General features: G+C 35.1%; 1 protein-coding gene across 1 annotated transcript; it reads left to right on the forward strand.

Annotated features, from left to right (window-relative positions):
- Positions 1–1,762: 1,762 nt before the first annotated feature.
- LOC110445621 (hillarin-like) lies at positions 1,763–13,077 on the forward strand. The gene is made up of 7 exons (XM_021490312.1): positions 1,763–2,140; positions 2,675–2,830; positions 4,067–4,297; positions 5,285–5,520; positions 6,027–7,155; positions 10,807–10,975; positions 11,391–13,077. Exons 2-7 carry the CDS (start codon positions 2,681–2,683, stop codon positions 11,621–11,623), a joined length of 2,148 nt encoding a protein of 715 aa, XP_021345987.1. The 5' UTR covers positions 1,763–2,140; positions 2,675–2,680; the 3' UTR covers positions 11,624–13,077.
- The last annotated feature ends 1,244 nt before the right edge of the window (positions 13,078–14,321 follow it).

Genomic DNA, 14,321 nt, shown 5'->3' on the forward strand with positions numbered 1-14,321 from the left:
CATATTGCAATAAAAGGATACTTAAAAGAAAACATAGTTTATCCAAAGATTCAATCATTTCACCCGAGTTTCTGTAAAGATTTCTTATTGCACTTTAAAAATTGATGAACATCTTTTTCACTGTGTGGAAAATCTAATTTGTTTAAGTGCAGAGGAACGTAAACATTTCTTGGAGCTAGATTACCATAGTTTTACTATAGTTAGGAACAATCAAACAGACCATGAAAACATTTAACAAAAAGATGAAAAGATCCAAATATTGGTGTCTGCTCTTTCTCTTATTTTAGAAATATTAATATATACTATATATATATATATATATGATCGCCGATATCGCAAGACATGTAAGAATGAGGATGGAAATCAAAATTCGCTTTGTTTTTTGCACAGTTTCAATAGAGTGTACAAATCTAGTTTGGTAGATGGCCAGATTTCACTGGCTAGATAAACATAAAATGACCTTATCACAGACAGACACGTTAATTTTGTAAATATTTGCTGGACTGTATTAAACGTCCAAGCTTATGCATACTTTTTGAAACAATTTATAAGGATGATTGGAGAAATTGGATTAAAGGATAACCACACTCTGTAAATCGTTATCAAATTTTACTTTCAACCCAAACTCTTTCTAAACCGGTGATGATATTTTAGGCAAATTTGGTATGCAGCATCAATGTGCAAGGGGAGCTTTACTTCTCCTTTAGTATTGAGGAAATATATAATTTAACCAAATATTAGGTCTGAAAGTCAGTGAGACGATGGGAATTGTTGCTGTAAAAACAAAGAATGTGTGAAACAACCCGGGTGCGGATGTTTCTCGGCTGGGCAATGTATTGGTGGCGAAGATTAGAATACAGGGCTTGGTGGACGAGTCACAAATTGTTTTTCTTCGTTAATTGTCTTCCTATGTTTCATATCCAATTGCAATAACAACGTATGATATACCCTAGTGTATGTTGTTTTGAAGGTTTAAATATATGAACTACCTGTCGTAGAGTACTATGTCCAATATATTTATAGATATAAGATATAAGTATATCATACATGTATATTACTGTTAGAATTCTATTTATTCTAACAACTTCCATATCTACCATATTCATGTCTTTGGCACCAGAACAATTGTTTTTCGTTGCATTACATATAAATGCACGATAACAAACATCAAAACAACAGCGAGTATTTGACAATAGCGGTTTGTTGTGTGTTAGAATGTTGATGACCCGTGTAATGGCGGTGTCAGAGATACCATCATAGCCTACCTGACACGTACTAGTCAAATGACAAAGCAGGTTAAACGGTGTAAACGAATCAGATCGACACCTCCAATAAATATATACAAACAGTTTTCAAAGGTATCCATGTTGTTCGTTGTCTGATACCATGTGATCGGGCATATCGTTTTTATGTAAAGCTTGCCCAGCTTACTAGTCATACTAGAATTATGTAGATACCGCAAAACGTGTCTTTTTAAAATTTAGTTCAAATATGATAGAAGCATAATACACTTGCATTAACCTATCAATTACCTCACAACACTCTATAAATCGTATGATATTATGCTGTAAAAATAAATATAATATACAGATATGCAGTCATAATGTTTACTGAACTTTAATAATTCACAAATCAATCACATCACTTTTATTACAAACAAAAGTTTTTTGCCCTTAAAATGTTACCATTTCTCAGCTGTAAGAACACAGATCACAACCTATTGATTTGTTTTAAATACCAAAGTCTACAAACTGATATAGTGAACGGTCGTGATAATACCAAAATTGTATTCAAAAGGCCAACCACCACCTACAACGTCATTGTTGTGGAACCGTGCATGCTTTGTATACAGTGTCTACGTACTATCGTAAACATGAATCTTTGTTAGGTATACTTCATTCATTAGCGAACTAAAGTCACGTGCTGGTCATGGCCGGAGATAGAACAGTTTAACTTGTAAACTACTTTATTTGTTTCTATGCACTAGAGAAAAAACTGTATACTACATAGTGTGTAATATGTTACTTCGGGGAATTTTCAGTATCGTTACCCGGTTTAGATGCAGTGTGGAGACATTCCGCTGAAGACATAGTCCGTTGAAGGAATATCGGTGACAGTTGTCTCACCATTTTGAGCTGTGGTATGTATCACGCAACACAGTGGTGTGTCATATACACATCCTATTGCTGTGTCTATATAATACAGATAATGCTAAAACAGTTATAACATTTGTTTTGAAATAATCTCATATCAGTCTGTTATCATTTCCCAATCTATTGAATACCTTTTAACGACTCATAATTGGTCATATGTACAAATATTTCACAATAGGCACCCATGTGCATTTAAATAGCTACACAGGTACCAAGTCAATGGGGCTTATGTACGGCAACCAACAGCATTGTGATCCAGACAATGACACACGAAGTTTTAATGATAGACTCTGTTACACTATACAAGACGACGGATGTAATGACATTTAACTCAGTTTTCCTGTAGACTGTCTACAGTACGATATGATATTCTGTATGCTGTAACGAGAATGAATCTCAAATTATGAATGATAATGATATTTTTGGTGACCATCTATGTAAAACAAATCTAAACAAAAAATCAATCCATGTCATGTTTCATTGTTGAAGTTTTATTAATATTCATATTATATATACAATAGATAACGATGGGGTGTGGAGCCAGTTTATCCAAGACAACAGACACTGCCACCCAGCCAATAGACCGGGAGCAGCAGGAAGCAGCGCGAAAAGCGGATGATAAACCGTCATTTACCTCGGAAACACAAATGGAGGTAGAATATATTGGAGAAGACGAAGTAAGTTAAATTTTCAAATAAAATATTCGCATGCTTTTCCTTACATTTTCCAATACCCAAATATCAGTTCAATACCTTAAAAGTCATTGAGTTATTTCATTAAGTTTTCACAGCATTAAATTGAAGTTGGAGAGATTGTATAGAATATAACCTGTTGGAAAGATAGTACATTGGCTTTTATTTTTACCGAATTTATTTTAAAAGATGGCGCCCGTTTGAGACGACGAAAAAATCACACATTAAAATGTGTTCAAGTATAAATTTTAATGTATAAGGTTTTTTTTCCAAATGTATGATGAACAAATCGATACACGTAAATTTTTAGATTTCTATTAATTAAAATGTAATTTTCTTCTAAGATATGTTTTATGTATTATATTATATTATATATATGGAGATACCTTTACACTTCATTTGCTTTCGACACAAACCTGCAAACGTTCACTTTTGCAAAATGACTAAGCGTTTGAAATTCAAATATCAGATTTTAAACGATTCCAGTGTTTTCTGGGAACAAGATGAAATGTTTTTCTAAAATTAACAAACAACCGAGGGCATACGCATCAACAATTTATTCATTATAACGTATACTATTCGCAACCCTACTTTAGCGGTCTAATGTCATTTTCATTCAGTCTATATCAAACGCAGATGTTTACATGTATAAGTTTGAATTACTTTTCACATTTTTCTGAGCAAAAGGAGCAACTTACCACTTGTTCAGCAAAAGTGAATCTGTTACAGTTTTAAAAAAAATCCTCGATACTCCAGGAGTAACGCTCACTTGTTTATCCTTTGATGTATATCAAATGAATGTCGCGGGCGCGTAACGTTAAAATTGACTGGCTTTGAGACCAATCAAATAGCTAGCCGCGTGCCTTCAATTTTGCTATGACTTATGTCAGGGGTGCAGAAAGCGAAAGTGAGCGTAACGCCTGGACGTATCGAGGATAAATTTAAAGGGACTTTTACTGTTTGTACTAAGTGCAAAAAAGTGTTGCAAATGAGTGTTCTCCCCTCAGTGACATTTTAATACAAACCCGATAAAATCAGTATAAAGGGACACTTTTTTTAAAAGAAATAGTACTTCTTTATGCTTATTCTCTTATGTAAATTTTATTAAAATATTTGACACCATAAACAAACCTCAGACGAATTACCTCAATTCTTTTTCAGCAATGTAATATTTCCTCTGTAAAACAATATTTGTTACTATATGCAATACATTTGTTTCAGTTAAAAATAATGAAAACTTTGCGGCATTACCCAAAGCCAGTCCCTAATTCTAAAGGTCAGAAACAAGAAACACCTGTACAGTGGTTTAATGATTGGACTCCTGAGTGGCCGGATGCGGTCCATAGCATGACTAAACAAAGACAACCGAAATCCCAGGATACCGACTCCGGTCTCGAGGATGTAGCTAATATCGGTCTCACCGTCAAAGATATCGAGTTCAGGGCACGTCACGTAAGTCTGATCACTTTGGCGTTGTTATGGCGGCATTCGTGTTTTGAGACAGCACACGTATGCCTGAATAAAGACGGCACCTGCATACCTGTCTAGAGACAGCACCCGTTTGCCTGTTTAGAGACGGCATTCATATGCCTGTTTAGAGCTGACGGCAAACATATGCATTTTTATAGACGGCACACATTTGCCTTATCACACGTATGCCTGTTTATAAAAAGCACCAGTAGGCATGTTTAGAAACGGCACACGTTTGCATGATTACAGACAGCACAAGTTTGCCTAATTAGAAAAAGCACTCGTATACCTGTTTAGAGACGACGGTTAACATTTGCTTTTTAAGAGACAGCACACGTTTGCATGATTAGAGACGCCACACGAATGCCTGTTTAGGGACAACACTCGTATGCCTATTTAGAGACAACACTCGAATCGTGTTTAGGGACATTACTCGTTTGCCTGTAAAAGACGACACCAATATGCCGGTTAAAATACAGCACTCTTATGCCTGTTTAGCGACAACATTCGTATGGCTGTTTAGAGACAGCATATATATGCCAATTTAGATATGACTTTTAGGAGACGGAACCAATTTGTGCCAAGACTTTAGATTTCTTCACTTCTACACTTTAACTACATGGAAATTTATATATAGAACTATTTCAACTGAATACGTGTGTTTCGGAATGGTCTTAGGGAAGAATGTAAACTATTTTAGTTTAGTACCTTGTACATTATACTTATCACGATTTATGCAATTATGCCATCATTATGTTATCCATGTGTATATGACTGAAAAAGCGTTTCATCCAATGTAAAATAGGATAATAAATAATTCAACAATTTCACTCAGTATGTGAATTTTGGTATGAATTATAGAATTGAAAGCTCATATATAAAATTATCTGCATTGACAGAGTGTCGATAGCCACGATATGTGTATGGATATGTGTGAGCATAGCTTTAATGCTAGAGTTTCTGTTGCAGACACCACGGTATTTCAATGAGAGCTTCGACGATTTGTTGGAGTACCTTGTCATGGGTGTTGATGCTTCAGCACGGCCTGATATGTTGGTTGTTCGAGCTCTTGTGAACTGGCTGAGCAGTCAAAAGCTCAACACCTATAAACACTTAGAAGGGACAGAAGACTCACCCGAAGGGTGCCTGGCTCTTCTGGCGCAGAAGCGCACAACATTTTCTACAGTGTTCACCATCATATGCCGGTAGGTCCTTGTTAGCTCTCAGGCAACAGTAGCTTGACACTTTATATGTTTGGTATATCTAATTTCAAAAACGATCTCATCGTCACTCTTCTGTCAGAGAGAATCAATCTACAGTGTGTACATTGTTGGTTGCATTTTAACTGTGTCATCGGCTAATGAATAGACAAAATCGCTATTACTATTATACTGGATATGATTGACAAATAATATTATAGAACTGAAATTTGTTTTAAATTTAATAACACGCTTTATCTATTTCATAGCTATGTTTGTCGTTTGTTTGGCCTAGCCTGCTGTTCAATCCTATAGTTCACTGAATAATGTTAATGAAATTGACAATTGTTAATTGTTTTCAGATGGTTACTTATTTGTTGGTGTTCTGTGTCACAAAAGAAGCATTAATACGGTACTTACATTTTAGCTTTTGTGGACAAACAGCATGCAAAGGAAACACCATAAGTCTGTTTTTACAGTAAATACTAGTTTGCCATATTTATTCTATATAGGAAAGCTGACATACCATGTGTTCAGATCGGAGGGATGTGTAAAGCGCTCGGAAGGTACCAACCTGGAGATACGAACATGACGGACTTAGCGTGCCTGTGGAATGCGGTCTACATAGAAATGCAGTGGTACATCATTCATCCAATATGGATGTGCAGGACTTATGTTGGTACAAAGTCGAATGGTTGGTTCAAATTTGCAGAAAAGTCACAACTTCTATCGAACTTCAACAAACAAGCATTCACAGACTACTATATGATGACCGACCCAGAGGAGTTTAAGAACATGTGTTATCCATTTGATTCCCAATGGCAATTACAAAAGAAACCCATGTCCAGGAAGGAGTTCCTTGATCAACCCTATCTATTGCCACCGTTTTTTGGTCTAGGACTCGCACTCAAATCGAAACATCCTTGTGTTCTAGACGTTAACACAGGTAAAGCGCTGATCGAAGTCGAAGCTAAGGCAAAAAACTCATATTTACTTCATCTTTGGTACGAGCTGTCTTTCGGAAATAGCATTCCCTTGCTGAACGAATCAGATGGAAAGTATGTAGAACCACAGGTGATGCCAAAGCATGTGCGAATGGTTCGATCAGGATACAAATGGAAGTTTGACATCCATCTACCTGTGGAAGGTGCGTACAAATTTGCAGTATTTGCTGGGCCTAACCCAAATCCACTAGTACGAGTTTGTGAGTTCCTTCTGAAGTGTTCATCGCGCAAATCAAACTGTCTCCCTCTGCGAATTGATCCTGGACCTACTGGATTTGGGCCAAACATTTCATGTGAACTAGTTGGTCTCGTGATTCCCATGAAAACTCGAGGCGAAATTTACATTAGAAAGGGTGACGTGTTTATCGCAAAATTTCTAGTCGAAGGAAATGTCGCCGAAAAAATAGAAGTAAAAGCAACATTTTACGCCTCTGGGTTTGCTGGTTCGAGAACGGAAAAAGTGTTATGTGAAATAAGCAGAAAGCAAAGAGAGGTATCTATTACTGCCACGGTACCTAAAGATGGGGAATACATTCTGACGATATGGACAGCTAGCAACTTTGAACAGCGCAAAAGGAATGGTTATCAACCCGTCTGTCATTACTTGTTGACATCGTACGCTACAGCTGTGCAGGAGGTCAGTATTTATTGTTAATGATACAATGTTACATTTATTCAGACGGTCAATATGTGTTGTTAACGTCGTTTGTTAAAACTGTACTGGTTATTAGTATTCGTTGTTGACGTCGTTTGTTAAAACTGTACAGGTTATTAGTATTCGATGTTGACGTCGTTTGTTAAAACTATACTGGTTATTAGTATTCGTTGTTGACGTCGTTTGTTAAAACTGTACAGGTTATTAGTATTCGTTGTTTACGTCATTTGTTAAAACTGTACTGGTTATTAGTATTTGTTGTTGACGTCGTTTGTTAAAACTGTACAGGTTATTAGTATTCGTTGTTTGCGTCATTTGTTAAAACTGTACTGGTTATTAGTATTGGTTGTTGACGTCGTTTGTTAAAACTGTACGGGTTATTAGTATTCGTTGTTTACGTCATTTGTTAAAACTGTACTGGTTATTAGTATTCGTTTTTGACGTCGTTTGTTAAAACTGTACTGGTTACGTCGTTTGTTAAAACTGTACTGGTTATTAGTGTTTGTTGTTGACGTCGTTTGTTAAAACTGTACTTGTTATTAGTATTTGTCGTTGACGTCGTTTGCTAAAACTGTACTGGTTATTAGTATTCGTTGTTGCCGTCGTTTGTTAAAACTGTACAGGTTATTAGTATTCGTTGTTGATGTCGTTTGTAAAAACTGTACTGGTTATTAGTATTCGTTGTTGATGTCGTTTGTTAAAACTGTACTGGTTATTAGCATTTGTCGTTGACGTCGTTTGTTAAAACTGTACTGGCTATTAGTATTCGTCGTTGACGTCGTTTGTTAAAACTATACTGGTTGTTAGTATTCGTTGTTGACGTCGTTTGTTAGAACTGTACTGGTTATTAGTATTCGTTGTTGGCGTCGTTTGTTAAAACTGTACTGGTTATTAGCATTTGTCGTTGACGTCGTTTGTTAAAACTGTACTGGATATTAGTATTCGTTGTTGACGTCGTTTGTCAAAACTGTACTGGTTATTAGTATTTGTCGTTGACGTCGTCTGTTAAAACTGTACTGGTTATTAGTATTCGTGGTTGACGTCGTTTGTTAAAACTGTACTGGTCATTAGTATTCGTTGTTGACGTCGTTGTTAAAATTGTACTGGTTATTAGTATTCGTAGTTGACGTCGTTTGTTAAAACTGTACTGGATATTAGTATTCGTTGTTGACGTCGTTTGTTAGAACTGTACTGGTTATTAGTATTCGTTGTTGCCGTCGTTTGTTAAAACTGTACAGGTTATTAGTATTCGTTGTTGATGTCGTTTGTTAAAACTATACTGGTTATTAGGATTCGTTGTTGACGTCGTTTGTTAAAACTGTACTTGTTATTAGTATTTGTCGTTGACGTCGTTTGCTAAAACTGTACTGGTTATTAGTATTCGTTTTTGACGTCGTTTGTTAAAACTGTACTGGTCATTAGTATTCGTTGTTGACGTCGTTGTTAAAATTGTACTGGTTATTAGTATTCGTAGTTGACGTCGTTTGTTAAAACTGTACTGGTTAATAGTATTCGTCGTTGACGTCGTTTGTTAAAACTATACTGGTTACTAGTATTCGTTGTTGACGTCGTTTGTTAAAACTGTACTTGTTATTAGTATTTGTCGTTGACGTCGTTTTTTAAAACTGTACTGGTTATTAGTATTCGTTGTCGACGTCGTTTGTTAAAACTATACTGGTTACTAGTATTCGTTGTTGACGTCGTTTGTTAAAGCTGTACTGGTTATTAGTATTTGTCGTTGACGTCGTTTGCTAAAACTGTACTGGTTATTAGTATTCGTTGTCGACGTCGTTTGTTAAAACTATACTGGTTACTAGTATTCGTTGTTGACGTCGTTTGTTAAAGCTGTACTGGTTATTAGTATTTGTCGTTGACGTCGTTTTTTAAAACTGTACTGGTTATTAGTATTCGTCGTTGACGTCGTTTGTTAAAACTATACTGGTTATTAGTATTCGTCGTTGACGTCGTTTGTTAAAACTGTTCTGGTTATTAGTATTCGTTGTTGACGTCGTTTGTTAAAACTGTACAGGTTATTAGTATTCGTTGTTGACGTCGTTGTTAAAATTGTACTGGTTTTTAGTATTCGTTGTTGACGTCGTTGTTAAAATTGTACTGGTTTTGAGTATTCGTTGTTGACGTCGTTTGTTAAAACTGGACGGGTTATTAGTATTCGTTGTTGACGTTGTTTGTTAAAACTGGACAGGTTATTAGTATTCGTTGTTGGCGTCGTTTGTTAAAACTTTACTGGTTAGTAGTATTCGTTGTTGACGTCGTTGTTAAAATTGTACTGGTTTTTAGTATTCGTTGTTGACGTCGTTGTTAAAATTGTACTGGTTATTAGTATTAGTTGTTGACGTCGTTTGTTAAAACTGTTCTGGTTATTACGTCGTTTGTTAAAACTGGACAGGTTATTAGTATTCGTTGTTGATGTCGTTTGTTAAAACTGTACTGGTTATTAGGATTCGTTGTTGACGTCGTTTGTTAAAACTGGACGGGTTATTAGTATTCGTTGTTGACGTTGTTTGTTAAAACTGGACAGGTTATTAGTATTCGTTGTTGGCGTCGTTTGTTAAAACTTTACTGGTTAGTAGTATTCGTTGTTGACGTCGTTGTTAAAATTGTACTGGTTATTAGTATTCGTTGTTGACGTCGTTTGTTAAAGCTGTACTGGTTATTAGTATTCGTTGTTGCCGTCGTTGTTAAAATTGTACTGGTTATTAGTATTCGTTGTTGACGTCGTTGTTAAAATTGTACTGGTTTTGAGTATTCGTTGTTGACGTCGTTTGTTAAAACTGGACGGGTTATTAGTATTCGTTGTTGACGTTGTTTGTTAAAACTGGACAGGTTATTAGTATTCGTTGTTAACGTCGTTTGTTAAAACTGTACTGGTTATTAGTATTCGTTGTTGACATTATATGTAACATCTTGACAGAGGATCAACATTTGCTGTAAGCATCGTTTGTCACATCTGAACAGTATATTAGTAGACATCGTATTTACACTTTGACAATTGTCAGTTCTTGTTGTTGACTTCATATGTCACACATGTACAGGATGTTAGAATGTATTGTTGTCGTTGTTTGTAACACTTATGTAATGATTGGTATTTATTGTTGATGTCGTTTGTCAAACTTTTGTAATAATCGGTATTTGTTGTTGACGTCGTATGTCACACCTTCACAGAAGACTAGTATATGATGTTTACGTGTCACACATGTACAGGGAAAAGTGAATAATTTCACGTCTAATGTAACACATGTACGGGATAATAGTAGATAGATCTGGCATCGTGTGTTATACACGTACAGGAGATCAGTATTTGCTTTTGTCGTTGTGTGAAACATCAATGATAAATAAAGGTATATACTTGTTTTACTAGTGTACCGGTATTATCAGAAATTTGAAGAACAGTTAATAACAAATAAGCCCATATGTGGATATCCTGTGTTCGGTGGCGAACAGGGCACGAGCTATTAATTGTTGTCCTTCATTATTTGTGTTTCTATGTTACACGCATACAAATAGATATAAAACAGTTTTGCCTATTCTGGTTTAGTGAGGTTGTGTTTTAACATTATGTGTATGAATTGATTTTTTTCGAATTGTCAGACTTTTCTATATTGTTATTTCAAGTCTCCCCGACAAAGACATCAGAGACGAAAACTCCAAAGTGCCATGGAAACAGAAGACATGAATGGGATGGGAAATGCCATAGAACTATGCATTAAAGAAGGAATAGATCCGAATGATGATGAACTTGAATACGCCAAACTCAAATGTCAGGTCATCAAAGCTAGGAAAGGTAAAGATTACATTTCATTTACATAATTTTATTCTCTACAACAATTACGGATTGCTTCAATCCCTTGAGCGCTGGTGTCCTCTATATTTGCTTGGATTTAGCGAGACATCCTGCCGGTTGAAAGATTTGGTTTTTGATAACTTTGTTTTTTGCTTTCTTATCTGTCGAATTTGAGTTTCGATTCTTTCCTTGTGTGTTGGCGCTGTGATGTACTTTTTTGATGGAGTGAAACTCTTTTGAAAACATCATCATCATCATCATCACCACACTGATATCGTGAAAATTTGAAAACCACGAAAAAATACCCGTTATGGTAATTGAAACGAATAGAAATATGTTCTAAAACAATTGGTCATCCAACTAAATGTTAGTACACCAATATGTAAAATCCTGTGTTTTATTGGATATTTTTCAGATGTACATGATTGCAGTCTAAGAAAGAATCTCGACATAACAGTACAGACCCTAAAGTTTATCAATCAGTCCAGACTGACCAAAGTTCTCTGCCAGGAAATCGTGACACTTAACAATTTAAAGGAAGGACAAGACTACGGCCACGTGGATCCGGACTATGTGGAGACGGAGACAGAATCGGAATACTCTCTACAGTATTCCATGGAACCCAGAAAACATTTAACACTACAATAGAAACCTGTAAATCCAGACACGTTCATGCCTGCAAAATATCTTGAAGTTATGCTTTAATTATAAAAGCAAATGTGCTTTATTTTACAGAATGCACTAGCATCATTAGAATGAGTTTTGTAATTGCATATATGTACTGTACATCGTTAAATGTCCACCGCTTTGTAAATTTTGCCCTTTTCTCCGTCTTGTTCTAGGGATAATTCCTCACGAAGTTAGTACACAACTTCTTGTTTATATTATGGGAATATTTTCATTTTGATATGCGAAATTAATATTCAGCCAATATGGATATAATATGTAAATGGCGAACATTTCATTAAGTGAAATGTACACAATACTGTACGAGACCAACTTTATATCTTCAAAGCTTTGTTTGAATGGGAAATAAGCAATATACCATGTAAGGAAATGGAAACATATTTTCAAATTGCGAGGTTTTTAGGAACCTCTCGTGTTGCAATAAAATAAACGTGTTTGATAAGTGATAGGGGAGCGTAATTGTAAAATAAGAAAAGAAGTATATTTGAAATATTTATACATTGATTTTAGGTAATTTATTACTGTACAATCTAGTTCGAAAATGTTGCAGAAACAAAGAAACATCTTATCATCCACGAAATGTATACCATCTCAACACACTTATCACAGTTAATCGCAATGCATAATATCTTATTTACTCGATTACAGTATATTGTATATATTCTTTATATAATAATGTGCATTGTTCAACAAACTGTCTTGATGCATGCATTATTCTTCTTCATACTTTAATTTTGACAACTTGTGTGCTCTTTGACAAACACTGCCGACTGCTTGCTATAATTTGTGCAATAGTTTCAGTATAGGTAAACAATATATCAAGAACAGTGATAACTGGTAACAATATATGACAGCTTTGCAGATCCCACACGTCATTGATACAAATACAATTGAAAACATCAGTGCCATTTCCCTAATGAAATATTGAACTTCCGTGGATCTGTATTGCTTAATTATTTTCTAAAGAAAATATAAAGGTTCCTATATTTCTAATTAGGATTTTTTTAGCTTAACAACTATAATACCAAACACTTTGTCGTGGCAAAGAGAAGGAAATAAACAACGTTTATTGCCAAATCCCACCTTGTGGTATTGATAAGGTGGTCTTCAGTTCGAACTGCAACTTCATCAAAATATTTCCTTGGATATAGTGTATGTATCATTGACCTATTTACAGCTTAACCTGTCTTGAACTCATTTATCATATCATTGATGAAAATAACACTCAAATTGTATATGTTATAAATTATAATTTCCAAGTGTCGATATAGGACTCGCACAACTAAATCAGCCAATCAGCAAGTGTTTCATACGTTTGTAGTCCCTATCTAAAATTAGTTCCGGCTAATAACTGGGGCACTGAGGAAGTTTAATAAGGAACTGATGACAGATTTTTAGATAAATGAAATGTTCAGGTATTTAACTTTAGAAAAATGTATACCTTTGATATATTTCCATGTCCTTGTGCGGATTTGCACAGGGGCAAAATGTCTGGGGGCGTTTCTGTTTTTGGTCACCGGTTTTGCTTGTAAACTTCCGGTTGTCAACTTCTGGACGCTTTGACACTCTAATATGCCACTAAACCTATCAAAAAAGTCGTTGTGTAACCTTTGCAAGGTATGTTTTTATGAATCTAGACAGTTGTCATTGGTGTTGAACTTCAAATATTAAAGTTATTAGCTAAAATGTTTGGTAATAACATATAGTAAATGATTTAGTTGTGTGAGTCATATAGAGGTCCCTGTAAAATGTTATAATCTATCGGTTTCAGCCCACTTTCGTCGATGTCGTTCACCTCCGGTTATATCTGCTCGTATCCGGGTTTTATATATCTGATAAAAGAACAATAATATAAATATTGATAAAAGAATGATGATGTATCGTATTTTCATTACCGTGTTGTAGTTTCATTGATGAATATGTTAGAATCCATCTGAAATGCTCGGCTCCACTCTCTTTGCGTCATATTTTTAATCTAATGTTAATCTAATTGGATATATATTTTTCCAGTTTTTATCTGTCCACTGTAATTAGATAAATAGAAGAATATGACATCATACATGCATGAGGTCAAATAAATCTGAATCGAAAGAGTCCTTTTGTTTTATTATTTTTAAGATTGAAAAATGGTATGTCCAGTTTAACACGAATTGCATCATCATCATCAGCATCATCATCAGCATCATCGTCGTCGTCATCATCTACACAGGTTCCTACACACAAGAATATTTCATCTTACCACTGCTAAAGCCAGCATCGATGTATTTTTGGAAACAGACACCTCACCACCTGCTAAAACAGCTTTCCTTTTCACTATTTTGGCTCTAAGCATCACCGATAAGTCCTAGAAGGACGATACGGCTGTATGGTGCAGTGTTTTTCATTCATGTTTAGTAGTACTTTTATTTGCTCATGTTAAACGTTTTCCTTAATTTCAAAGTTCTTAAGCATTACCGATATGCGTAATTGCATATTATTGAATGAATTTTAACGTTTTTGATCTGCTCAAATCGTATTGAATGAAAACAAATCATAACACTTTTTAACTTTTAGTTAATCGAATACAATTAAAAATGACATATATTATCTGTTTTATTTTTGTATTTTATTGTATGACAATACTGCTGTATTGAAATATCAGCTAGATGAAGGTTTTCCC

This window comes from Mizuhopecten yessoensis, unplaced genomic scaffold (genome assembly GCF_002113885.1).
Source record: "Mizuhopecten yessoensis strain PY_sf001 unplaced genomic scaffold, ASM211388v2 scaffold2329, whole genome shotgun sequence".
Taxonomy (NCBI): domain Eukaryota; kingdom Metazoa; phylum Mollusca; class Bivalvia; order Pectinida; family Pectinidae; genus Mizuhopecten; species Mizuhopecten yessoensis.

What these genes read in the sequence shown, in the direction of transcription:
- LOC110445621 (XM_021490312.1), top strand. Translation starts at nt 2,681, where the DNA reads ATGGGGTGTGGAGCCAGTTTATCCAAGACAACAGACACTGCCACCCAG. An exon ending in AATATATTGGAGAAGACGAA is followed by an intron (nt 2,831 to 4,066) that starts GTAAGTTAAATT and finishes CATTTGTTTCAG; the next exon opens with TTAAAAATAATGAAAACTTT. An exon ending in GGTCATCAAAGCTAGGAAAG is followed by an intron (nt 10,976 to 11,390) that starts GTAAAGATTACA and finishes GATATTTTTCAG; the next exon opens with ATGTACATGATTGCAGTCTA.